We start from the raw sequence: 25,731 nt of genomic DNA, 5'->3' as shown, positions 1-25,731 counted from the left end.
TTTTTTTTTTTTTTTTTTTTTTTTTTTTTTTTTTTGTGGCGAACTATATTATATTCTCGCCCATATCTGACAAGATTAGATTAATTCAGTCGAAAATAATGCTTATTTAGTAGGGGAGAAAAATAGTTATGAAAAATGTTTGGGTGCAGAGGTATGGAGATGGTCCAGAAAATGAATTGCCATTAGAAGTGAACGGAGACTACACAAGAGAAATCGGATTCATCAAATTTGCCAAATACGCCACAAACGTAGACCAATGCAACTCTCAAGACAACCTTCTCAACAACGTTTGGTATCAGCCTGAGGAAATCTTCCCTGTCGACGCCACTCCTGAGGAAAGACAGCACATCTTTTGGGTTCCTGTTGACTCTGATTACTTCCAAATTGCACAATCACTCGAGGTACGTAATTTTACAAAAGAAGATAAGGATAAAATATTTGGGATCAATCTTAACCAAGTTAGTTTAACTATTGATTTGATAAGGTTACTAGTGTAAGTCACCTATTTACTTTTTTGGTTTGAGGCAGTCGATCAGTTAGGGTAACTTAGGCTGGTTTACTATTTATCTCCCCATATCTTTGGTCACATGATCGGATTAACTCTGTTGGGTGGAGGCCAGTAAAAGGTAAAGGCGGGTAACCTATGCTGATTTATTATTGTTTATGTCCTTGTATCCTTGGTCACAAGATGAAATTAACTCTATTGGGCGGAGGCCTTGGTCACATGATGGGATTAACTCTGATCTGTTTAGTGGAGGCAGGTAAAAGGTAAAGGGCGGATAACTTAGGTTGGTTTACCGTTTATGTCTTTGTATCCTTGGTCACAGGATGGGATTAACTCTATTGGGCGAATGTCGGTAAAAGGTAAAGGCCAAGTCCAGCACCCAGTGTCTCAAAATGTGATGGCAGTCTAAGGATATAAAGTTAGGTCTTCGCTCTATAGTTTTTGAGGTTAGTGGTAAGTTCTTGACCGTACGAGTAGTATCATAGCCAGGTCGCTAGACGGGAGGAATTGGTGCTTGATCCTAACAAACTCAATTCATAGTGACTATCTGTTTCCATCGTAACCCTAACAAAAAATTTTACACTTATCATAAGTTGATATTTTGTAGGGTTTGGAATTGGAAGGGTGCATAAATGCAACAACATGTTTAACCCACACTCCAAAGGTCACAAGAGTTGAGAGAGGCACGAGCGCAAGCATATACCTCGACAACGCCGCATATAGGAGCTTCATATACGACAAGTTTAACGTTAGCCCCGTCGAAATGGAGAGCGCCGCCGTCGCCCTCGTCTGCCACCAGCAAAAGGTGCCTTACATCATTATTAGGGCGCTCTCTGACTTGGCCGGCGGCGGTTCCGCCGAGTCCAACGAGGCCGCCACCTTCATAAACCTCGCCGCCGACAACTCCGTCAAAGTGGCGGTGGAGTTCATCAAGAAGGTGCCGTCGCCGAGTAGCTCTGCCGGCCTTATTTCTAGCTCTTAATGCGAGTGTTTTTTGAATAAATAAATGTTGTAATAATGTAGTCAACTCTCTTGGGTCTTGGTATGATTTTCTTAATTAAGAAAACCCAATATTTATTTGGGTCAATAATCTAATTATTGCATGAGTTTGCAACCGTACAAAATCATGGAAAGAATCTGGTCCGTCCATTCAATAGTCAAAAGCCATCACGTTTTATACTTGGAGTATAGCTATAATATATTCATTATGTGACGTGACATTGAATATATTTTTTGAATAATGTTAAAGGGATTTTTTTAGCATCTAGAGTGACAATAACATTCTTTTAATTCATTGATTACCATGAATTAACATTCATATGTGTTAAAAATGAATCTACTTATATTATATTGTCCTGTCAAATGGTGAGTAATTTTGTTGAAATATGTTGTTCTATATTACATAATTTTAAAAAAATAAAATAAAATTCATGAACTATATACTTGTGAATTATTTGACCTTATAACAAGTTAATAGTGAATTTACCTAATAAGCAAATATACAAAAAAAAAAAAGTGTATAGTACAAAGATATATACGGACATCAATTACTAATTAATATTAGACCTGGCAATTCATATATACGAATTTGTTAACGGGTTGACACGATAACAGCATTAATACGATAAGGCTAAATACGGACATGACACGCCAAGGTTAATGAGTTCAAATTTTTAATACGAATACGAACACAATAATTTGTTAATGGGTTAAATGGTTGACACGATAGGCAGGTTTTGTTAACAGGTTTCGATTACATTGACACGATATGACACAAAACTCATTTAAATCTGCCAAACCTATTAATATATTAAAAAACTAAAATTTAAAGTTAAGTTAAATAAAAAAGAAATAAAACCTAAAATTCAATTCAATCCATCAAATAAACTAAAAAAATATTCAATTTATAGCATTCATAAAATGATAAAATAACATTAAAAAATCATAATTAAAGAAGTCTATACTAATTTTTTGATTAAAATTGAATACAATAAAAATTTAAATTTCAGATTGTTGAACATAAATCATTGGTGTTGGGTCTTGGCCTAATACAATAAATTCATCCAAGTCATATTCATGATATCTTTTGTAATCTCATTCATGACAATAATTCTTACTTAAATGACAATGGTTTTTAGCGGGTTATAAATATGTTTATGTAAACGGGTTAACACGATAATATTAACATACTAAACTGATTTTTAATAGGTTTTGTGAGCATATAAATATAATATAAACATAAATGTGCAGTCCAACTATCAGCTTAGGCTTTTAGTTGGATGGAGCACATGATTTAATTTGGTATCAGAGTCATGCAAAAGGTCATGGGTTTGAATCTTTGCGCCACCCGAAAAAAAGACTATGGTACACGTCTTGCTAAGACTAAAAACTAACTTGTTATTTTTTTGTGTCATGTTAACAGGTCATGCCCATAATTGTTAGGTCTAATTAATATCAAGTGCATGATGTTATATTGGTTGCTATTAATGATGGATATAAAACGTGCATTAATACCCCAATATATATTGTATTTTTCTCCACTGAAAATGAATTTTAACCTTTTAAAATGGAAAATATCATTTTTTAATATTACTTAAAGAATTATTTTAACCTTATTCTTGTTTGTGCGTCTATATATAAATTTATTTATTCGATGTGGCATTGTCACCTCCTGCCACAAAATTAAATATTCAATATTCCTTCCAGCTGGTTCCATGCATCACCTAACCCTTACAACATGTTTAGAAAATAATGTTTTGAGTATATAATTTTAAAAGGTTGTGAAGATAAGAGTGTTTAGGGTCCTAGATCTCCTAGTTATACTTTCTATAAGTGAGTCATTACGTGCCTTAAACTTCATATTGCAATGAACTTGAACCAAGTCCAATAGCCTGAGATCGAGTGCTGGGCTAGTGGACCACCAATATCCAACCCATCAATAATAAAATCTAACCCCCCATTACAAGCAAATTATATCGTGGATCAAGGTTCACATTGCAATATGAACCCTGGTTCAATAGACAGAATTTGGCTTCATAGTGCATATACTATATGTTCATAATACACATACACATAAACACAATATAATGAACATGAATTCTGTGCATTATGAACATGAATTATGCAAATTATAAACATGAATTATGTGTATTACGTTAAGTGTTTATGTGTCCTCAATTATATTTCTTCAGGTGAACTAAATTATCAACAACATTGTAGAACTGAGAGACATCATTCGTGTATAGAGATTTAGCTTGATTCCATACCTCGACACGTCTTAAAGGGCCGGAATAGGGGCAACAAATGTGGAGAAAGAGACTGCCAAAAGAGGCTACATAGTTGAGCATCTAACCTCTGCCAAATTGCGTTTTCTTTTTCCGATATCGTATCTACTCCCATTTGTAAGTGGTCAGCAACCCCTTAGCCCATAAACCATAACTCTACGGCATCCGACCAAGATTGGTAATTTTGAGAACCACATAATTTTTCAGAAGTGATCACCGGGCTTCTAGACAAATTAGGCACATAAATAGAGCTTGAGAAAGTTGGTAAATTATTGGCAGGAGAAATAGTACCCGAATTATCAGAAATTTCGTCGGAGGACATTGCAACAAAAACAAAATCTGATGGCACAGGAAGATTCGCAGAGGGCCGACGAGCAGTACTAGAAAATTTCGTCGGAAAAGTCTGCCGGAGACGGCCTCACGCGCCGGCGCGTGATGTCGGAGCGCAGGTGATGTGGTGGCGCGTGGAGGAAGAGCCACCGCCGGGAAGGGTTGGGTCAGGGTCGCCAAAGACTGGAGAAGGGATGGGTAGCACTATTTTGACAAAAGAACTCACCAATAGCAAGTAATTTGAGAAAAGAAATTCAAATGAACAGTATATAACTCGTACTGTTCACTGGAAAAAAAATTGAAGTTTTGGTTTCTGATACCATGTTAAGAAAGATTGAGAAGAATTTGTGTATTACTTTCTTGTCTCAATGGAGAGACAACAGACAAATATATACAGACTCAAAAGACATGCATAATCCTACAGACAGAACTCTATAGAACTCAACATACATATTCCTATAGACACAACTTTAATTTTGTGTTTCAACTGAGAATATTAGATAACTTAAAAGACATATAGATGTGGTATCAAAAGCAGCATGACCAACACTACTAATAGACAAGCCCATACCATCACCGACACGTAAAGTGCCATTACCAGTGTACTTCTCTGAGGTAGATAGGGCAGCTATGTTCGGAGTTGCATGATGTGTAGCTCCAGTGTCTGGTAACAAAGTCTGAGAATTTGATGAGGCACCCAAGCCATTCTGAGGATTCAAAGTCCCTAAATGATGCAAAAAAAAAAAAAAAAATTGGTTGCCATGTGACCGAAACTAGAACAAATGAGACACAATTTTTCATAGCGTAGAACACAATTGGCTGCCATGTGACCGAAATCATTACAAAGTTAACATTGAACATCAAAGCGTTGAAAACAATTGGGTGCCATGTGACCAAAATTGTAACAAACGAGACATCGTATTTTAAAGCGTAGAAAACAATTGGCTGCCATGTGACTGAAGCCATCACAAAGTTGACACTGAACATTAAAGCCATGTGTGTCACGCTACTGATCTCTATGCGGACTATCACAATTCCAATTGCGATTGCCTTGGTTCAGCCTAGAAGCGTGCTGGTGGTGGTGGTGTGGCATTTTCGTTATTGAGCTTTCACACTACTGACCGTGAAAAAAAAAAAAGAAATCCTTCCACGCTGCATGATGTCCTTTCTTAGGCGAGTGATGAACTCATAATCAGTGCATGATAACCCAATGATGAGCCATGCTTACACAGACCCTCGCCTAGATTCACATTAATTGTAGAATGCACCTTTTGCATCCAAAACCATAATTAGTATCCAAACCTCCAACTGTAATGAATTCGTGGGCACTGAGATGGTCTGTGAAGTGAATGACCTAACTAACTGATACCAGATGAAGATGGTATGAATTATATTGAATGAGATAATTCAAAGATACATATTTCAAAATATTTATATAATGAGAGAATCACAGAGAGACTAGAATAGGGGAATCATACGAAGACTAGAATAGGAAGTCATAATCTAACTCAAATACATACTCTTAATAGTCACGTCAAAGAGTAAAAATGAATGAGTAAAAATAGGAAGCACATGTAATAAAACTCTTTTATTTATGGTTGATCTTCCCTGCCTAAGGCCAAAACCTCCATGTTCTCATCTTTACAAGGACCATATGCCCTACTGCAAACAAAAAATAGCAACAAGTTAACCACACTCAAACCAGCAAGAATCCATTGGTAGTAATCATAGTGACCCTTGTTTATATTGCTCGATATCCAGCTCTCCTCTCCGCCGCCCGTGAAATCATTGATAGCGTTCATCACCAAGCTCGCTAAAAGGCTCGCGAATCCCATCCCGAGCAGAAACAGACTGGAAGCGATACTCGACATGCTCTTAGGAAACTCCGAAATGTAAAACTCGTTTTGGGCAACTGCACTTAAACCCTCCGCGAAACCCGCGAGGAGATTATTAGGGACCAGCCACAACACCGACATGCCGACAACCTCGTCGGGGTTGTTGGCAAATCCCTCGTTGATCGCGCGTCTGCGGCGGATGGTCTCCACGGTGGCCGCCACCACCACGGACAAGAAAGAAACAAAGATCCCACACCCCATTCTTGATTTGGTACTGAAACGAACTGGTTTTCGCATCGCGCGAGACGCTAAGGGAATGATGAATCGGTCGTATAAGACGATCCAGAGGACGACGGAGACGATGGCGAACATGCCGACGGAGCCTGCCGGAATTTCGAAGGTTGAGCCGATGCGGCGGTCCATGGTGGTTGCTTGGAGGGTGCCGAAAGAGCCCTGACTGACATTTATGGACATTATCACGCCGGTGAACCAAATCGGGGTAACTTTAAGCAACGCTTTCAGCTCTTCTACTTGATCAACTGTACAGAGATTCCAAGGATCTGTGGGTTTTCCATCAGATGTTAGATCTCGTTGAGGGTCTTGGATAATGCAAGCTTTATTCAGGAACCTGCAGAAACCAACAATCAAGATTCAGGAATTGAAATACATGAAAATATGATAAGGGTATTAAAGTAAAGAAAATAATTACAGCATAAAACATAATTAACATCTAAACCATTTATATTACATACTTCAATTTTTACCAATTAAAATGAAGGGAGGATCTAACATTCTCAATAATCTAACATTTCCTAAGCCAAACACCTCTTAGATTATTGATTATATGTGCAATTTTGCTATGTAATGACACTTTATTTCCTGCATATTGTTTATTATAGTTTTCCTATAAAGTACTATATAGACTTGAAGTGTTCACTATATCTTCTGTTATTTAATTGCTTTATTTCCTGCAAACCATCAATTACAGTTTGCCTATAAAGTATTAGGTTTATGATATAAAGTATTATATATAAGGCTTAAAATATTGATTATGTTTCAATTCTTTTATGTTCTTAATTACTTTATATCTGCAAATTGTCTATTAGAGCTTTGCTATAAAGTACTACATTTATACTATAAAGTATAGATTACAATTGAATCACTAAAGTGGTAAAATTAGTATAGTCGGAAACGAGTTTTTTCATTTCATATTTAGTCTTTGACTATTAATTTTTCTATATTCGACCCCATAGTATAATTTTTAAATCTTTGCTACATTTGATCCTTTCGACCTAATTTCTGGTCATTAGTGGCTTATCTTAAAGGACAAAATTGTCACTTTACATTACTATTTGCTTAATGTTTTCGGGGGACCGTATAAATGATAATTTTACCCTACAAGATAAGTCACTTGCTTGAAATTTGATCCCCAATGACCAAAAGTTAAGTTGACCAAATGTCGGAAAGATTTAAAAGTCTTGAGACCATATATGAAAAAGTTAGTAGTCGATGACCAAACGTGAAAATGGTCACATAATCATGAGACCAAAAGTGAAAAGAAAAGAAAAAAAAATCCTCAACCTAGAACTATTTTGAGAAAAAAAAATGATAATTGTACCCCTAATGGCTTGTTTGGTTGGATGTAGTTTGGAAGGAATTCAGTGAATTCCAAACTACACTGTTTGGTGCAAATGATGAATTGCAATTCGGTGGGGAGAAGGGGCAATTTGTTGGTGTAAAGACAATTTTGCTCCTCCTCCCATACCCTTTGTCTTTTTTAAAAAAAATTGAAAGAATTATTATTATTATTATTTTGAATTAATAATAATAATAATAATAATACTCATTCTTCTTATTATTATTATTATTATTATTATTATTATTATTATTATTATTGTTTTTGAATGAATTATTATTATTATACTTATTAGTATAATTATTTGAAAGAATTATTATTATTATTATTATTACTTTTACTACAACATAATGGCATTTTAGTTATTTTGTCGCTTCTTACTTTTCAATTCCTGTACTCCTATTCCTGCATACCAAACATTGTAATTTCAATTCCTACTTTATTCATTGAATTGCAATTCCACCGAATTACAATTCTTTTCCCCCTAATTCCCTCGTCCCAACCAAACGACCTGTAAAGTTGTAAAACTTCCGCCATATGTCTTGATTTGATTGGAAAGTGAAAAAATAGTTCACATTTTTTAAATGAATCAAAGTGTACCATGTAAACTTGAAGTAGAAAGTGAGAATATGTATAATATTACTCGAGAAGAGACATTAATTACCTCAACTTTTCAGTGGGCAGAAGCAGACTGGAACCCTTTTGATGGTAAGCTACCTCTGATGAGTTCCCCTCACAACATTTCAAATTCCTCTTTCTGTAAGAAGCTACTGCCACTTGAATCAACCCAACGATCAAACTCTCTTTGACCTTGGGTTTAACATAGAAGGAAGAACCCAGGAAGAAGACAACAAGAGAAATGAGCATTATCACAACAAGAACTCCATACCCAATTTCCCACCCCATATTCTCCTGGATATAAACCAGAACTGTCATGGCAACCAGGACAGAAAACGAGGATATGGCGTAGTACCTGTTAGAAATTACAATTAAAGATTTATTTGAGATAAAATTCAGTTTGGTAAGTTTTTTACTATATACTTAGATTAAGTATATAAATTCAGGCTTTTCATTATACATTAGGATCTATTTTATTATTCTATTCTTGCCTTTCCTACAAGCATGACATGATTTTAGACCATGCAAGATGGACAAAAGCACCGTAACCTCAATTTTTAATTAAAGGGTCCAATATTTATTTTTAATATACCTACTTACGAAATAAAAAAAAATCCACAATTAATCTTAAGCTCATCAGTTTTTTTTTTCCAAATCACTTCTCTTTCTTAATATATAATTAGGACCTAATTAATTGAGCATGGCAATCTTATGTAATTGAAAAGAAAAGATATATTTTAATTTACAGTATTGATTTTAAAAATTGGGCATATACTTTTGGTAGGGCCTCATTTATTTATAAAAATTGGTAAAAAAATATAAAAAACGGCCTTTAGCTATATATATAGACTATAGTGATATCATTATCCACCCGTTAGACCCTATTTAAATTTTAACAGTACCAGCCGAAGTATCTCTCCATAGAACCGGTTGTTGTCTTCTGTAAATCCTGCAATTGGTCGGCGCCGAACGCCAAGGAGCAAGACCTTGCAGCTCCAGATCCAAGAGCCACCACAATGAAAGAGGTGAATAGTGTTAAGAGTTGGAATTTTGTTGCAGAGGTGCAAACGTTGTCGTTTTCGCTGCATGGAGGCGGCCTTAATTGTGGTATCACAGTAGTTGACCAAAACATAGCCATTCCCTACAACATTTGGGTTTCATGACACACATTTTAGTTCAGATCCAAAAAACCTATGTTGCATCAAATCAATCACCTTCATTTTCATCCAACATAGACTCAATCCCAAGAAAAGCTAAACATGATTCTCATACCAGAATGTCACGAGATTGATTCTTATTTGCACCCTTTCAGTCGAGCCCATCTTATCTTACATGTAATTTTTTTGTTATTACATAAAAGCATGATTTATCTAATATAAACTTTCTAGTAGTCGCTACCATTTTAACAAATACTAAGAGAATGGCTTAAATGAATGGAATTGATTCAAATTATATATTGAAGTTTTGTTAGAAAACAAATAAAATTAAATAAATATTCAAAATATGAAGGTCATCAAATTAATTTTTTTTAATTACTTTCCAATGTATAAACACATTAACCAACAAGAATGAAACACAAAGTATAACAACAATATAATACAACCACCCAAAACATTAAAAACATTTGCTAACACTTTCAGTGGTATATCTTACATCACAAAGACAATAACTCTGCACCCACCCACCCAAGTCTCAATCAAACAAAAGCATATACTTATATACATATAATTCTTTTGGCATCAATTGATATCTAAATTCTTGTTAAAGTGATTACCTTTGGCGACAAAATATAATTGGAGACAAAATATAATTATTAATAGTATTTATTTATTTTTTTGAGTGACGAGAGTATCCACCGATAAACCCCGCCTAACTCGTGACTTTAATCGACAAAAGACTATAAGAAAGTAAATCGGTTGTTCATTACCCATAACTAAACAGCTCAAATCAAGGAGATCATCATAATAGATTGCTCTTGCTTAGAGTCGAATTGAATTTGCTACTATGTAGTTACCAAGTCAGTAATCTGACCAAGACAACATTTCCCCTATTTATAATATTTATAACTGATCATAATATTTGGAGTCAGGTTAAAATGAAATGGTTAAATAGCCATTATTAAGTAGCCATTATTTATTTTTTTTTATCGTCGTCGTCGTCGTTATTATTATTATTATTATTATTATTATTATTATTATTATTATTATTATTATTATTATTATTATTATTATTATTATTATTAGACATTTAACTTATATGACATGTGATGTTGATGTTAAGATATAAGTTCTATATGTGCCAAATTAAATAGTAATAGACTCAATAAATAAATTAAAGTTGGGTGAAGTTGTTTCATGAATCGGCCATTATAATTTAATATATTTGCCACAAATATAAATAATATTTATTATTAATTTATTAAATTTGAAAGATCTGATCCAAATATAATCTCCACCGTACAAAATATAAAATATGAAATTGATAGTGAAACATCTTACCAGAAGGCAAAGAGCAGAGCCGAGACCGATCATCTGAAACCGACCCACAAAAGAATCCGCCATGAGAGCTCCGATCACCGGCGTGAAATTCAACGCCGCCGACCAAAGATACAAAACATTGGACCCGGAAGCCATATCCATATTATACTCTTTCATCAAATAAAGTATCATGTCTGGTGTCAATGCGTAAATCGCCAGAAACAACAACGCCGAATTTCCTATTGAATTGATACCAGAAAAATAAAAAAAGAAAAAGGGGAAATAAATTCACAAATGCCCAGTTTTTGAATAGCAAAACTGTGAATATCCATGAGAAAAAGATGCATAAATATGCATGCTGATAATGAAAGTATGCGTTCTGTTTCGACTAAAAGATTAAACTGATAATACCAATAATGAAAGGGAAGGTTCTGAAGCCGCCTTTTGAAGTTTGGGAGGATGTGATCAAGAGTGGCTCTTCATTCTCCTTTTCCTCTGAAAGATCTTCCATTGGGAGAACTCAGAAATGGAGTTTGGACTGCAATGAAGGAAGCTGGGAAGGAGGAGTAGTTAAGCCAGTTTAAAGATTGAAAACTTGTATTACTTTCTTTATATAAGTTTTAACCCCAAATTTAAAGGTTAATTACCGTTGTTGCCCTGAAAATTGATAAAGTTTTGAATTCTCATTTTCGATTATTAGTAAAGTAAAACTTATAATATAATCTTATTTTGAATTGGTTAATAAGTTGAGTTGTATCGTGAACTATTTTGTTTATATACATCTAACATCTAGTATCCAATCATTGTCAGATTAATTTAATTTGGTTCAGATTGTGCTCATAGAAATTTCTTTTTTACTTGGAGAAATTCTAACTCAAGAAATCTTTATTCGGAAAAGATTTAACTGTACGAGGACCTAATTGACATAACACATGTCATGTAATTAATTTCGAAAAAATTTCACTTAGATTCCTTAATTATTTCGTATGTTAAAATCTAATCTTTCAATTGTAAAATGTATATATTTTGTTCTTTAATTATCTCATCACTCGTAAATATAATCCCTTAATTATAAGGTGAACATATCTAGTCTCTTAATTTGTAAATATGATCCCTTAATTATAAAGTGAACATATTTAGTCTCTTAATTACTTTTCTCAGTTATAGATATGATCTTTCCACTTAGACCGCACATAAATTCCAATTTCAATTGGAGAACAATTTTTTTAAAGAAAAATCACNTATTATTATTATTATTATTATTAGACATTTAACTTATATGACATGTGATGTTGATGTTAAGATATAAGTTCTATATGTGCCAAATTAAATAGTAATAGACTCAATAAATAAATTAAAGTTGGGTGAAGTTGTTTCATGAATCGGCCATTATAATTTAATATATTTGCCACAAATATAAATAATATTTATTATTAATTTATTAAATTTGAAAGATCTGATCCAAATATAATCTCCACCGTACAAAATATAAAATATGAAATTGATAGTGAAACATCTTACCAGAAGGCAAAGAGCAGAGCCGAGACCGATCATCTGAAACCGACCCACAAAAGAATCCGCCATGAGAGCTCCGATCACCGGCGTGAAATTCAACGCCGCCGACCAAAGATACAAAACATTGGACCCGGAAGCCATATCCATATTATACTCTTTCATCAAATAAAGTATCATGTCTGGTGTCAATGCGTAAATCGCCAGAAACAACAACGCCGAATTTCCTATTGAATTGATACCAGAAAAATAAAAAAAGAAAAAGGGGAAATAAATTCACAAATGCCCAGTTTTTGAATAGCAAAACTGTGAATATCCATGAGAAAAAGATGCATAAATATGCATGCTGATAATGAAAGTATGCGTTCTGTTTCGACTAAAAGATTAAACTGATAATACCAATAATGAAAGGGAAGGTTCTGAAGCCGCCTTTTGAAGTTTGGGAGGATGTGATCAAGAGTGGCTCTTCATTCTCCTTTTCCTCTGAAAGATCTTCCATTGGGAGAACTCAGAAATGGAGTTTGGACTGCAATGAAGGAAGCTGGGAAGGAGGAGTAGTTAAGCCAGTTTAAAGATTGAAAACTTGTATTACTTTCTTTATATAAGTTTTAACCCCAAATTTAAAGGTTAATTACCGTTGTTGCCCTGAAAATTGATAAAGTTTTGAATTCTCATTTTCGATTATTAGTAAAGTAAAACTTATAATATAATCTTATTTTGAATTGGTTAATAAGTTGAGTTGTATCGTGAACTATTTTGTTTATATACATCTAACATCTAGTATCCAATCATTGTCAGATTAATTTAATTTGGTTCAGATTGTGCTCATAGAAATTTCTTTTTTACTTGGAGAAATTCTAACTCAAGAAATCTTTATTCGGAAAAGATTTAACTGTACGAGGACCTAATTGACATAACACATGTCATGTAATTAATTTCGAAAAAATTTCACTTAGATTCCTTAATTATTTCGTATGTTAAAATCTAATCTTTCAATTGTAAAATGTATATATTTTGTTCTTTAATTATCTCATCACTCGTAAATATAATCCCTTAATTATAAGGTGAACATATCTAGTCTCTTAATTTGTAAATATGATCCCTTAATTATAAAGTGAACATATTTAGTCTCTTAATTACTTTTCTCAGTTATAGATATGATCTTTCCACTTAGACCGCACATAAATTCCAATTTCAATTGGAGAACAATTTTTTTAAAGAAAAATCACCATTTTAATTTGGTCCCTTGATTGCTTTTCAATTGATAATGTAGTCCCTAGTTTTCAATTTCAACTAATTTTATTCTCGAATTGTTTAAAATTTGGTCAATTAAAGCCTTTTGAGGTACTAAAATGGTGACTTCCCTATTTTAAAATTTTATCAATTTGAACGTCAAAGGGTTTAATTAACAAAAATTTTAAACAATTTGAAGATGAAATTAATTGAAATTGAAAATTAGAAACTACATTGACCGTCGTTGGAAAATAAGTGAGGGATCAAAATGATGGTTTCCTTATTTTCTTAATATGAAATCATTAAAGGAAATTATTTTCTATTTCTTAATTTTGCCAAGGTTGTTCTAATCAAAGTCTTAGTACTTCTTTGTAGAACATAAATTGACAAATATTCTCTCCTATTTACCCTCCTGATTGAATTTGTCAAAAAATTAAATTCAATTGTTATACTCTCATTGTATCTCAAAATCTTTTTATTAGTTGATCCTATTACTTTGATATATAAAGAATTAATAAGAAACTTTTAAGAAAGTGACCTTAGTTCATGTCTTGAAAATGCTATCTAGTTATTATCCTCTTTATCATTGTCCCTACCAAAGCAAAAATATTCAACACTACACACCTATAAGTGTGGCATTGTGTCTTTATCACAAAATTAAAGGAAGAAAAATAAGCCCAAACTAAAAAGACATTGACATTGTACCTCGTCATTATGTTCAAATGAGTTAATGATGTGAAACACGCAGCATGGTTCCACTTCAAACCACGGGATTGAATCAGCGTCACCATAGCGCGCGTGGCATTATATTACTCCTATTCTCGCATATCCCTCCTTCTCATACTTTATTAAGTTACTTACGACCTATTTGATCAGCTCATTTAATCATAGTGGTAGGGTTTATAAATAATGATTCAAGATTAAGTCTCACCTCTCGCAATAGGGAAGGCAACTTCTTTTATAACAACATTTTAATATTAATATTTTACAAAATTAATCTCAATCTTTTTGGCATTGAATAGAAGTATATATAATAATAATTTGTTTGTTAAATATATATAAGCACTCATTGGCCTCCCCTAATGAGTCGCATTATATATAGCATTTAGCATTATAGTTGTCTAAAGGAATCAGAATCAACAAAGCAGTCTCGTAATCTGCTATACTATATAGAATTTTCGAATATGTAATTAGTTCCCATACCAGCTTTGTGTAAGACAAATAAAATAAATGTACAATATGTGCCAGATGAGGAAATTGATTAATTGAATTAATTCCAAAACAATTACATCACAGTCCTATAACAATTAGGTAACCCAAAACCTCTCCTACAGACCAGGGAGGTTATAGCTAAATACTCCTGACCACACTTGCTAGTTGACTATGTATTACACAAATAATAATAATAATAGTATTCACATGCCATTGAATAGTTTTGTCTGATTGATACTCTAATTGAGACATTGAAAGAGAATAACCTGTAAGTCTTCCTGCCTGGTATAGTGCTTCATCAGCATTAGGTCTCCACTGCTCAGCAACAATGCAGTCTCGTAATCTAGGCATATTCAAAATTGTGGCATGCGAAAAAGAATTCTTCCTCAATTACATATCCATATTTCTGTCACATGACACCCTAACCAACCCTGACAAGATTGCAAAAATATGATTTGAGAAAAGTTATATAAGAACAGAAACTCTACATATAAATGAAGTATAAGATGTTCAGAAAATCAAATGCCCAACATTATCCTCATCTTCAAGGGTATAGCAATGTTAACAACTATCGTCTAGGAATTTAGAGCATACCTGAACAACAATTTTTTTAATTGAAGATCCTTCAGAGAAAAGTTGAAGCATTGTCACGCCAGGGGGTAGTTTTGTATCAAACATAGTTTGTCAGTCCAAGCAGCTCTTTTAGTTCATCCTCGCATTTGCTTACGGTGTTTATTCCAAGCTCTCTACCATACGAATAGAGAGGTATAAAGTAAATATTCAGAATCATTACCTAAAATGTGTGGATTTTGCCTCCACTGGATTTTTTAGCCGAGTCGTTGTAGTATAGTGGTGAGTATTCTGGCCTGCCAAAGACCTTGTGATCAAGTGGCACTCGGTATACACTCCTATGTAGAAGGGAGTGGGTTCGAGCCTCAGTGAAGGCATCTGTTGACAATGTGTGGATTTTGAGGGGACAAGATAAATTTGTGCAATTTTGGAACCCAACTCAAAAAAAAAAAAAATGTGTGGATTTTGAGGGAACAAGATAAATTTGTGCAGTTTTGGAACCCTAGACTATTTTATGTAAAGTACTTGTGGGATTGCCGTTTTACAAATTTGAATTTACATGACACGGCAATCCCATTGCCTTTCTTCCACTGTCCATTAATTGCCCTAGGAGTCCTTTTTAATTCAAAAGAAGGCAATCTCATTGCCTTCTTTTCCCTCTCAATTTCTAAAAAAGAAAGCAATGGGATTGTCTTCCTTCCCTATTTATTTCTTAAATATTATTAATTATTATATTTATTTATTAAATATTAATTAATATTATTAAAAATAATTTTTATTTTAAATTATTTATTAGTAATGCGGTAAATGCACGACAATAAATAATAACATATTAACAACTCCATCTGTCTCATTTTATCTGTCCTATTTACTATTCATTAGTCAAACTGACTCATTCTTCTTTGTTTATTTTCTTTATTATTTTTTTAGTTATTTTTAAATTTTTTTTTTTTTGTGTTTAATAGTACTTTTTGTGTAGTTTCTAAATATATAAATTTTGTATACTAATACTAAACTTTATATTATAAAAATTTGAATTAAAAATAACTTCAGTCAAACCTCGTTAATCGAACCAGACACATAAAATGGGACGGAGTGAGTATCATTTAATAATTATAAGGCAAAAGGGTCAAATAGACCCATGTACTAACACTAATTGTTCATCTAGCACCATGAATTAAAATATGGTCCATCTAAGTCATTATACTCCTAATTATTTTTCATCTAGCATTTTTAGCTTATTTCTAATAAGTAATCCATCTAATTTGTTGACATGAAAAAATAAAATAATAAAAAAATGATGACATGTTATTTATATGAATGTTTTGGATGATTTAATTTTACCCTATTTCATTAATGAAGAAAATGATTTCTTGCAATGAAATAGGCTAGAAATCAAAGTCATTATATAATGTTTTAATTAAGTGTACTGCACTAATGTGTATGTATAGTGGGGTATTCAAAGTTCTTTGGCAATGAAATTCCATTAAAATCGATATATGAAAATTAAATATAATAACTAAGATATTGTATTGGGTAAATTTTATTACTTTTTAAAAAATAATTTAATTTTCATATATCGATTTTCATGAAATTTCATTGTCGAACAACACTGAATACCCCACTATACATACACAGCACACTGTAGTTGAAACTTTATATATAGCAACTTTGATTTCTGCCCTATTTCATTGCACGAAATCATCCAAAAATACAATATCTTAAGTTATTCAATTATCCAAAAATTTAAAAATATTAATTTATTTTTAAAATAAAATAAAATTTACCCAATACAATATCTTAAGTTATTGTAAAAATAATTTAATTTTCATATATCGATTTTCATGACATTTCATTGCCGAACGATAGTGAATACCCCGCTATACATACACTGTAGTTAAAACTTTATATATCAATTTTGATTCCTACCCTATTTCATTGCAAGAAATTATTTTTTTTCATTAATGAAATAGGGTAGAAATCATCCAAAACATCCATATAAATAACATGTCATCATTTTTTCTAATTTTATTTTTCCATGTCATCAAGTTAGATGGGTTACTTGTTAGAAATAGACTAAAAATGCTAGATGAAAAATAATTAGGAGTATAATGACCTAGATGGACCATATTTTAATTCATTGTGCTAGATGAACAATCAATGGTAGTACATGAACCTATTTGACCCTTTTGCCTAATTATAATTATAATTATAATAACAATTTTATACTAATAATAATAATAATAATAATAATAATAATATACTAATCATTTCATACTAATAATTAATAATAATATAATAACAATTTCATATTAATAATGACTAATAATAATATTATAATTATAAGGGAAAATAGCGTTTTTGGTCACTGAATGGTTTTACTTTTAGAAATTTGGTCTCTGTCAATTGATTTGAACAAACTTAATCCTTCAATTGTCCATAGTGTGTCATATTTAGTCCTTTGGAATTAAATAATTATAAATTTTGTAAATAATTTTCTTTAGGAGGCTATATTTGTCAATTAGTCTCCTATTAAATATTCCTTTCTCTCCCCTTAACCACTTAACGCCATCTTCATCCCATTTATGTGCATTCAAAGAAACGAAAACAAAAACTTTAATTTGAAAGTAAAAATAGTGCAGTTGCGAACAGCTCGTGTGCGAGATACTCCGTAGGAATTACGAACCGCTTTGTTGGTATTGTCTCTGAACTGCCATTGAACAAAGACTTTTGAGTATCACAATTTTTTTTTTTCAAATTGTTTGTGTCCAGCTTTTGCCATGAAGAATGCCGAGAGGCTGTGGCATCCTTTATGTTTGCAGCAACAAGATTCTCTAATTTGTTGGTGGCAGTAAGCTTTTTCCACTTCTTGAGCTGTTGGAGCAGTGATTTTGGGTATGCCCAACTCCCGCTCCTCTTTGCTGTAGATTTAGGATGAACCCCTATTTCTCATGTTTCATTAAGGAAACATCAATCATCCTTTTGACAATTTGTCCAACGTCCAGATCATGTTAGCTAGACATTCAGGAGCGTTGTGATTTATTTTGTTTGAGTATTGGTTAGCTGAAACCAGTGTATTTGTATTTCATACTTGGACTAGTCCAGGATCAATCATTATTGCATGGACCATAGTCCACACAGCTGTGTAGACCATGATCCATGCAATAATTTGCCGTCTAGGATTCTACCATGTATTCATGTATATTGATTTCGGGTATATATAAAAAGTTTACATTTACCCAAAAAAAAAAAAGGAGCAGTTCCTTTTTTTTTTTTTTTTTTTTTTCAAGATGGAATTAAGGGGAGAAGGAAGCTTCAACAATAGAAAGTGATTGACAAATATACCCTGATGGTATATAAAGGCGACTGGGTAGATGAGTCGGTCGGTAGGAGAAGAAAGCCCATAAGGCGTCAATGCCCTGAAACATGCGAGGTCTGCCCCGACTCCTTGGGGGTCGGTCGGAAGAGGAGCTGGCTGACTAAGTGTATAAGGCTGTCGGCTGGTCTTCGACGGACTCCTAAGGACATTCGGTGAAGACGAAGGATCGAGAGAGCCAACGGACGATCATATGAGAACGGCTATCATTATGAGCATTTAATGTCTTTTATGAGCTATTATTTGTATCATTGATTAGAAGATTAAGTGTGTAACCGACCAGGTGCGTGAGATAAATAGCTATACGGGACCCTTTGAGAGGGGGGGGGGGATTCGAATGTGAGAGAGAGAGGCTAAGCAACTTAAGAGTTTATATCAAATATACTTGTTGTTCTTGTAATTTTCCGGTAGTGTTGGCCCGCCGGCCGATCGCCTAAAGATCGGAAAACCATCACTGGCGCCGTCCATGCGGATCGAATAAAAGTGCCGCATCTCCGGTGAAGCAATGAGAGAGGCAAGTAAGGCAATCAGTGCGGGGGGACGACCTCGTTCCAACGACCTATGAGAGCAGTTGGGCCGGTCTAATAGCTGCGATTTGCGAGAACAACTAGCTCGACCTAACAGTCAAGACTTAAGAGAACAGATATCAGGGCATCCCAATGGAGCGCCCTCTAGCGAAGCCGATTTAAGAGAACAGCTGGGACGACAAAACGTCCAAGACTTGAGGGAGCGTTTGAGCCGGCAGACTTCCCGGCACACCGGGGAATCCCGTCAAGGTACGATAAGTAACCGACCTCCACCCGGGGAGTTGGAACAAATTGTAGTTCAAGTCATCAATGAGGTTGAAAGACGAAGGCTTGAGAACTTCGGCACAAACAATCAGACCAATCCCGTTCGACCAACGGGAGAAGGGACCGCGAACCATCAAGTTACTGAGCAAGAAGGGCGTCACAGGGAAGATCACCTGGCCCCCCGTCGAGAAGACGGCAGGCGTCGGGAGGTAGCCCGGTCCGTTATGGATCGTTTAAGTGACCCTCAGGAAAATCCGTTACGAAACCCACCGCGCGGAAACCCGGATCGACCGAACGGCAATCGCCAAGAATGTCGAGCCGCGGCGGCTTGGCGGAGGGTACAGGCTGCTATATCGGAAAGTAGTGCGGAATCTCCCACGGAACCTAAGTACCGCCGAAGTCAAATGGAAGGCTTCGAGCGTAGGCTACAAAACCTACAGGATCAATTTGAAGGCAAGGTGAGGCCTTCCGCTGAGAATCTATTAACCTCCTTGCCCTTCGTGGATGAAATTATGGATTATCGGGCTCCCGCGGACCTAAAAATCCCGGAACATGCTACTTTCGATGGGACGGGGGATCCCCGAGAACATCTGGTCAGTTATCAGGCCAAAATGCAAGTCTTAGGGGTGGAAGAGCCACTTATGTGCAAGGCTTTTCTCCCTACTCTCAAGGGACTCGCCCAAAAATGGTTTTTGGCACTGCCAAGCCGTTCCATTCGGTGCTTCAATGATTTGGCCGACCGATTCCTTACTCATTACGCCGTAAACATCAAGCCACAGCGCAATCTTACCCACCTGAGTGGGATCAGTCAAGATGAGGGAGAAGCTCTGAAGACGTATCTGGCTCGCTGGCAAAAGGAGGTACAAACTATCGAGGGGTTAGATGAGCAAGTGGCTATCACCTTTTTCATGGAGTCGCTGCGAGCGGGCAAATTGTTTATTGATCTTCACAATGATCGCCCAAAGACGTATGTGGAGGCTATCCAAAGAGCCAGTCGTCAAGCAGACACGGAAGAGGCTGTGAGACAAAAACGACAGCGAGAAGCTGCCGGGTCCAGCGCTAAGCGATCACGACCTGAGTCCAGGAGTCGAACGGAACATGAGCGCCCTAGTCGCACTAAGGTACGACGAGGATCTGAGAGGGTGGGGGCTCCGCCCCCTCGCCTTACCGTGGCCCAACCCGTGCATGAGGTAAAAGATACCTTACCTCCCCCTCCGCCTCTAAAACCTGGAGATCAGCCCGAGATCTTGCCTCTGGGAGGGGTCTTGTCGAAATATTGTCGATATCACCGATCGACTACACATACCACGGAGGAATGTTTTTACCTGCTCAAAGAAATAGAGGCCATGATACAGAAGGGTGCTCCACCTCCACCTAATCAATGGAGGCGGCATCCGCGTTCCGATAAAATAGATTCGCGCTCCGATCGAGGAAAACAACCCGCCTCTGAGGAAGAGGAGACTAATTGGAAGCACAAACCTGTTATCAACATGATAGTAGGAGGACCGGAAGGAGGGGACTCATCCGGTTCTCGAAAAGCTTGGGCTCGGCAACTATATGTGGGGACCATCTACGGTCGGGACGACAGTCTAAAAAAGGTATGTCGAGAACCCATTTTGTTTACTGATGAGGACTTACCCCGAAGCCAACACCCCCATCGGGATGCTTTGGTTATTGCCATGGACGTCCATGGCACGGTAGTCCGAAGAGTCCTAGTGGACACAGGGAGTAGCGTGAACATCTTGTATCTAGAGGTGTTTGAGAGGCTGGGGTTACAACGTAACAAGCTAAAACCTGTGAAAACACCTTTGGCCGGTTTTACCGGGGACTCAATCGAGTCAGAGGGATCCATATGTTTGCCGGTTGAAATCGGGACCTTTCCCAACCTTCGAAGCATAGACATGGAATTTGTGGTAGTCGACCTATCATGCTCTCATAATATGATTCTAGGGCGACCTAGATTAGAAGATCTGGGTGCTCTCATCTCCCTCGAACATCTTTGTCTGAAATTCCTGACTCCCAATGGGATCGGAGTCGCTCGGTGCGACCAGAAGGCAGCTCGGGATTGTTATTTACAGTCCTGCCGAGAGATTGGGAAAAAGGACCTGAGGATTCACGCTATCACTAGTCGGGAGGAACAGTTAAAGAGTCTTGACCGACCCGAGCCGGCGGTAGAACTAGAAGAAATTGAGATTGACCCTTCGCGCCCTGAGAGACGGGTAAAGATCGGAGTGGGTTTGGCTGAGAAAGTCAAACAAGAAATCATTCAGGAATTGCAAAAATATCAGAAGGTATTTGCATGGGGCCCTGAAGACATGCCGGGAGTTGACCGGTCGGTCATTTGCCACCGACTGGCAGTCAACCCTAACCACAAACCCGTGATTCAGAAGAAAAGATACCTCTCGGGGGATCGACGAGAATTCGTTAAGAAGGAGGTGGAAACCTTGATGGTTGCGCAGCATATCCGCGAGGTAAAGTACCCGGACTGGCTTGCCAACGTAGTGCTTGTGCCGAAGCCTCCCGCTTGGTGAATGCGCGTGGATTACACAGATCTTAATCAAGCTTGCCCAAAAGATCCTTTCCCTTTACCAAGGATCGATCAGTTGGTGGACGAGACGGCTGGCTGTGATTTATTGAGTTTCATGGACGCCTTCCAGGGCTATCATCAAATCTTCATGCACCCCGCTGATGAAGAGAAGACTGCTTTTATTACTCCAGATGGGGTATACTGCTATCGGGTAATGCCTTTTGGTCTAAAAAAGGCCGGGGCCACCTATACCCGAATGGTAGGACGATTGTTCAGAGATTTGCTAGGGAAGTCCATGGCAGCCTATGTGGATGACATGCTTGTGAAAAGCAAAAATGAAGGAACTCACGCGAGGGATTTGGCGGCTACCTTTGCCATAATGGAAAAATACAATCTGCGATTGAACCCCAAAAAGTGCGCCTTTGCGGTACGAGGAGGAAAGTTCCTTGGTTATATGGTCACCCGGAAAGGAATCGAGCCTAACCCTGAAAAGGTGAAGGCTATACTTGATATGCAGCCTCCTGGGACCTTGAAGGAATTACAAAGGTTGACGGGGCGACTCGCAGCCTTAAACAGGTTCCTGTCTAAATCAGCAGACCGGGCCTTACCTTTTTTCGAAGCTATGAAGAAGAGGGAAGGGTTTCGCTGGACAGAAGAATGCCAAAAGTCGTTTGACGAGTTAAAATATTACTTACAGACTCCGCCACTATTATCTACTCCGAAAGAAGGGGAAGTGTTATTCCTCTATCTAGCCGCCTCCCAAAAGGCTGTTAGTTCTGTGTTAATCCGAGAGGAGGAGCGAGTACAACATCCGGTCTATTATGTCAGTCGAGCCTTAAAGGCCTCGGAGATTCGTTATACCCCCTTGGAAAAGGTGGTGTACGCTTTGGTGATCACAGCCCGGAAGCTGGTACCGTACCTCCAGGCTCATCTCATCCGAGTCTTAACCGACCAGCCTCTGGCAGGTGTTCTGCGAAATCCCAACTCTTCGGGGCGTTTGGTAAAGTGGGCCGTAGAGCTCACACAATATGGGATTGAGTATCACCCTCGCCCCTCGGTGAAAGGTCAGGCTTTAGCCGATTTTATAGTAGAATGCACCGCTCAGAGTCCTGAACCCAACGCCAAGGCCCCTGAGGAAGGGGATTGGTGGGAAATGCACGCCGATGGAGCCGCCAGTCAACACCATTGCGGAGGTGGAATCATGTTAACTCCTGAAGGTTTCCGCTTATACTATTCATTAACGTACGAGTTCAGAGCCTCGAATAATGAAGCTGAGTATGAGGCCGTGATTGGAGGATTGCAGATGGCCAAGGCCCTTAAAGTTCAGAGGATCCGGATAAAGACCGACTCCCGCTTAGTGGTCGGTCAAGTAACCGGAACATGTGAGGCGAAGAATGAAAGACTCGGACGGTATAAAAAAGTCACTAAGGGACTTTTGGGTGAATTTGAAGCTTATGAGTTAGAACACGTGCCCCGCGCTGAGAACACAGAGGCCGATATTCTGTCCAAAATGGCCTTAGGAGGAATACCAGATCATCTCATCAGAATCTGTCAGAATGAACGAGTCTCGCTACCCAGCATAGAACCAAAAGTCGTTCTAGAAGACGTTTGTATCACTGAGGAACTGGATCCTGAGGAACATCCAGAAGTATTCTGGATGGAGGAAATTCGTAGGTATAAGGAAAAAGGGGACCTCCCTGACGATCCGGCCGAAACAGCAAAAATCCAGAGATGATCCCCTGCATATGTGTTGATAGACGGTCACATGTACAAGAAGTCCTTCGTGGGACCGTTGCTAAGGTGTTTGTTCCCTTCTGAGGCAAACCAAGTTATGGAGGAGGCGCATCGAGGAATTTGTTCAGCTCATCAAGGGGCCCATATGCTAGCCCGCAAGATAGTGCTACAGGGATATTATTGGCCCACTATGGTCAAGGACTGTATCAACCGAGTCGCTAGATGTGCGATATGTCAGTCTTTCGCCAAGAAAGACACTTGGTCGGCCTCTTTTTATACTCCGATTACGGTAGCTATTCCCTTTGCCAAATGGGGAATTGATATCGTTGGGCCGTTGCCCTAGGCACCTGGACGGCTGCGATTTTGTGTGGTGGCTGTGGATTATTTCACCAAATGGGTAGAAGCCGAGCCTTTGGCAACTATCACTGAGTTTCAATGCCGCAAGTTCCTTTGGAGGAAGGTCATTTGTCGATTTGGGCTCCCGGAGCACCTAGTTAGTGACAATGGAAGACAGTTCGATTGCCGACCCTTTAGAGACTTTTGCCAACAGTACGGAATACGACACACCAGGGTCTCCGTAGCTTACCCCCAGGCCAATGGTCAGGTCGAGAATGTTAATCGAACCATTGTGGATGGAATTCGAAGAAAGTTAAATGACCTGGGAGGGACCTGGGTTGATGAGTTAGATCGAGTCCTATGGGCGTATCGAACGACTCCTCAGAGAGCAACCGGGGAGACCCCATTCTCTCTGACTTATGGCTTCGAGGCCAAGGTACCTGCCGAGATTACCACCCCAACCCTTCGGGTGTTACAGTACAACGATGATGAAAATGAAGAAAATCTGCAAATAGAGAAAAACTTCCTTGAGGAAAGGAGGGACGCGGCGTTGATAAGACTCCGAGATACCCTTATTTCAGGCACATTTTAGGGTGTTTTATTGCGTTTATAGCATCCTTATTTGGTAAATTATGTGCGTAAATGCTTGAAAATCACTAACTGATGCACAAAAGTTATTTTTAGCTTAAAAGAAGTAAAGCAGGAGCCCCGGGAGCAAATAGGACCAAAAGATGAGCTTAAAGAGCAAACCAGGCAAAAGCGGAGCCCTGGAGGACTGATCTGGAAGGCCACACGCGTGTGAGCAAGCGTGGAAACTTTCCAGAAGCTCCCCACGCACGCTCACACGCGTGTGAGAGGCGTGGAGGCGTGATGCGCGAATTTCAGCTAGGGTTGTCATTTCGGAGACTATTTAAACCCCTTTGATGAATTTTCAGAGGAGGATTTTCCAAAATTTTATTCTTCACTCTTCTTAGTTTTTCTTTGGAGAGTTTTCTCCATTTTTCTTAGTTTTTAGATTAGATCAATCTCCATTGTAGAAGACAACAAAGCTTGGATTGAAGATCTTCTTCTCTCTAGGTGATCTCTATTTCATCTCTATAATTTTAGTTATCTTGTTCTTGGATTGAATTAGCTTTTACTTTCATTTCATATCATGAGTAGCTAATTTAATCTAGGGATTCGGATTGTGTGATTGGATATTGCTTTTGTGATGATCTTATTTCTATATCTTGGATCTATGAGTTTGTGTTGATGGATTATCTATTTTTGTCTTTTGATTGTTGTTTTGATGAGATCTTGTTTGGATTTGGCCAATCTAGATGAGATATTGAGCTCTTGACTCTTTCATGTCTTTGATTAGAGTTAGGATTTAAAGCTTTACACAATCAAGGTTCCTATGGACTTCTTAAGAATAGTAGGATAGTATGTAGCTTAAGTGTTCGATAAAATGTCTCTTAGAACTTTGGATGCTTGTAGGCACTCCTAAGTCAAAGAAGCCTTAGTACACAAGGTGGAAAAGGACTAAGACAACACACTCTTGATTAGATGATATCCTAGCAATCCTAATCCTTGACCTTAGACTCTCACTATGCAATATTCATGAACACTATCCAATCCCTACCCCTTTTACATATTCCCAAAATCACTTTTACCTTACTACTCTTTTACATCTCCAACCAACCAATGAACTACACTCTCGTTTGCAATTCCACCCTTCACCACTCTCAAATCTTATGCATGATTCAATCTAAGTAA

General features: G+C 37.1%; 4 protein-coding genes and 1 long non-coding RNA gene across 5 annotated transcripts in view; 2 read left to right on the top strand and 3 right to left on the bottom strand.

Annotated features, from left to right (window-relative positions):
* Positions 1–1,576, top strand: part of LOC116007692 (bark storage protein A-like) — a 6,767-nt gene extending 5,191 nt beyond the window's left edge. The window contains exons 4-5 of the mRNA XM_031248438.1: positions 150–401; positions 1,113–1,576. Of these exons, the coding sequence (XP_031104298.1) occupies positions 150–401; positions 1,113–1,487 (627 nt within the window). The 3' untranslated portion in view covers positions 1,488–1,576. The remainder of the gene's footprint in view (positions 1–149; positions 402–1,112) is intronic.
* Positions 1,577–5,610: 4,034 nt separating this feature from the next.
* LOC116006359 (protein NRT1/ PTR FAMILY 1.2-like) lies at positions 5,611–11,241 on the bottom strand. The gene is made up of 5 exons (XM_031246696.1): positions 11,097–11,241; positions 10,707–10,924; positions 9,111–9,349; positions 8,255–8,563; positions 5,611–6,582 (listed from the first exon to the last, which is right to left on the bottom strand). Exons 1-5 carry the CDS (start codon positions 11,194–11,196, stop codon positions 5,712–5,714), a joined length of 1,737 nt encoding a protein of 578 aa, XP_031102556.1. The 5' UTR covers positions 11,197–11,241; the 3' UTR covers positions 5,611–5,711.
* Positions 11,242–11,559: 318 nt separating this feature from the next.
* On the bottom strand, positions 11,560–12,741 carry LOC116005927 (protein NRT1/ PTR FAMILY 1.3-like). The gene is made up of 3 exons (XM_031246160.1): positions 12,597–12,741; positions 12,207–12,424; positions 11,560–11,601 (listed from the first exon to the last, which is right to left on the bottom strand). Exons 1-3 carry the CDS (start codon positions 12,694–12,696, stop codon positions 11,560–11,562), a joined length of 360 nt encoding a protein of 119 aa, XP_031102020.1. The 5' UTR covers positions 12,697–12,741.
* A 2,082-nt stretch (positions 12,742–14,823) lies between these two features.
* Positions 14,824–15,531, bottom strand: LOC116007563. Its single transcript, XR_004095291.1, has 3 exons — positions 15,436–15,531; positions 15,237–15,341; positions 14,824–15,073 (listed from the first exon to the last, which is right to left on the bottom strand). It is a non-coding gene; the product is annotated as an uncharacterized LOC116007563 (long non-coding RNA).
* A 4,072-nt stretch (positions 15,532–19,603) lies between these two features.
* On the top strand, positions 19,604–21,910 carry LOC116005926. The gene has a single exon (XM_031246159.1). It carries the CDS (start codon positions 19,604–19,606, stop codon positions 21,908–21,910), a length of 2,307 nt encoding a protein of 768 aa, XP_031102019.1.
* The last annotated feature ends 3,821 nt before the right edge of the window (positions 21,911–25,731 follow it).

This window comes from Ipomoea triloba, chromosome 15 (genome assembly GCF_003576645.1).
Source record: "Ipomoea triloba cultivar NCNSP0323 chromosome 15, ASM357664v1".
Lineage (NCBI taxonomy): Eukaryota > Viridiplantae > Streptophyta > Magnoliopsida > Solanales > Convolvulaceae > Ipomoea > Ipomoea triloba.
The sequence above is the reverse complement of the archived record's forward strand: the minus strand, read 5'-3'. Positions and strand labels throughout refer to the sequence as shown.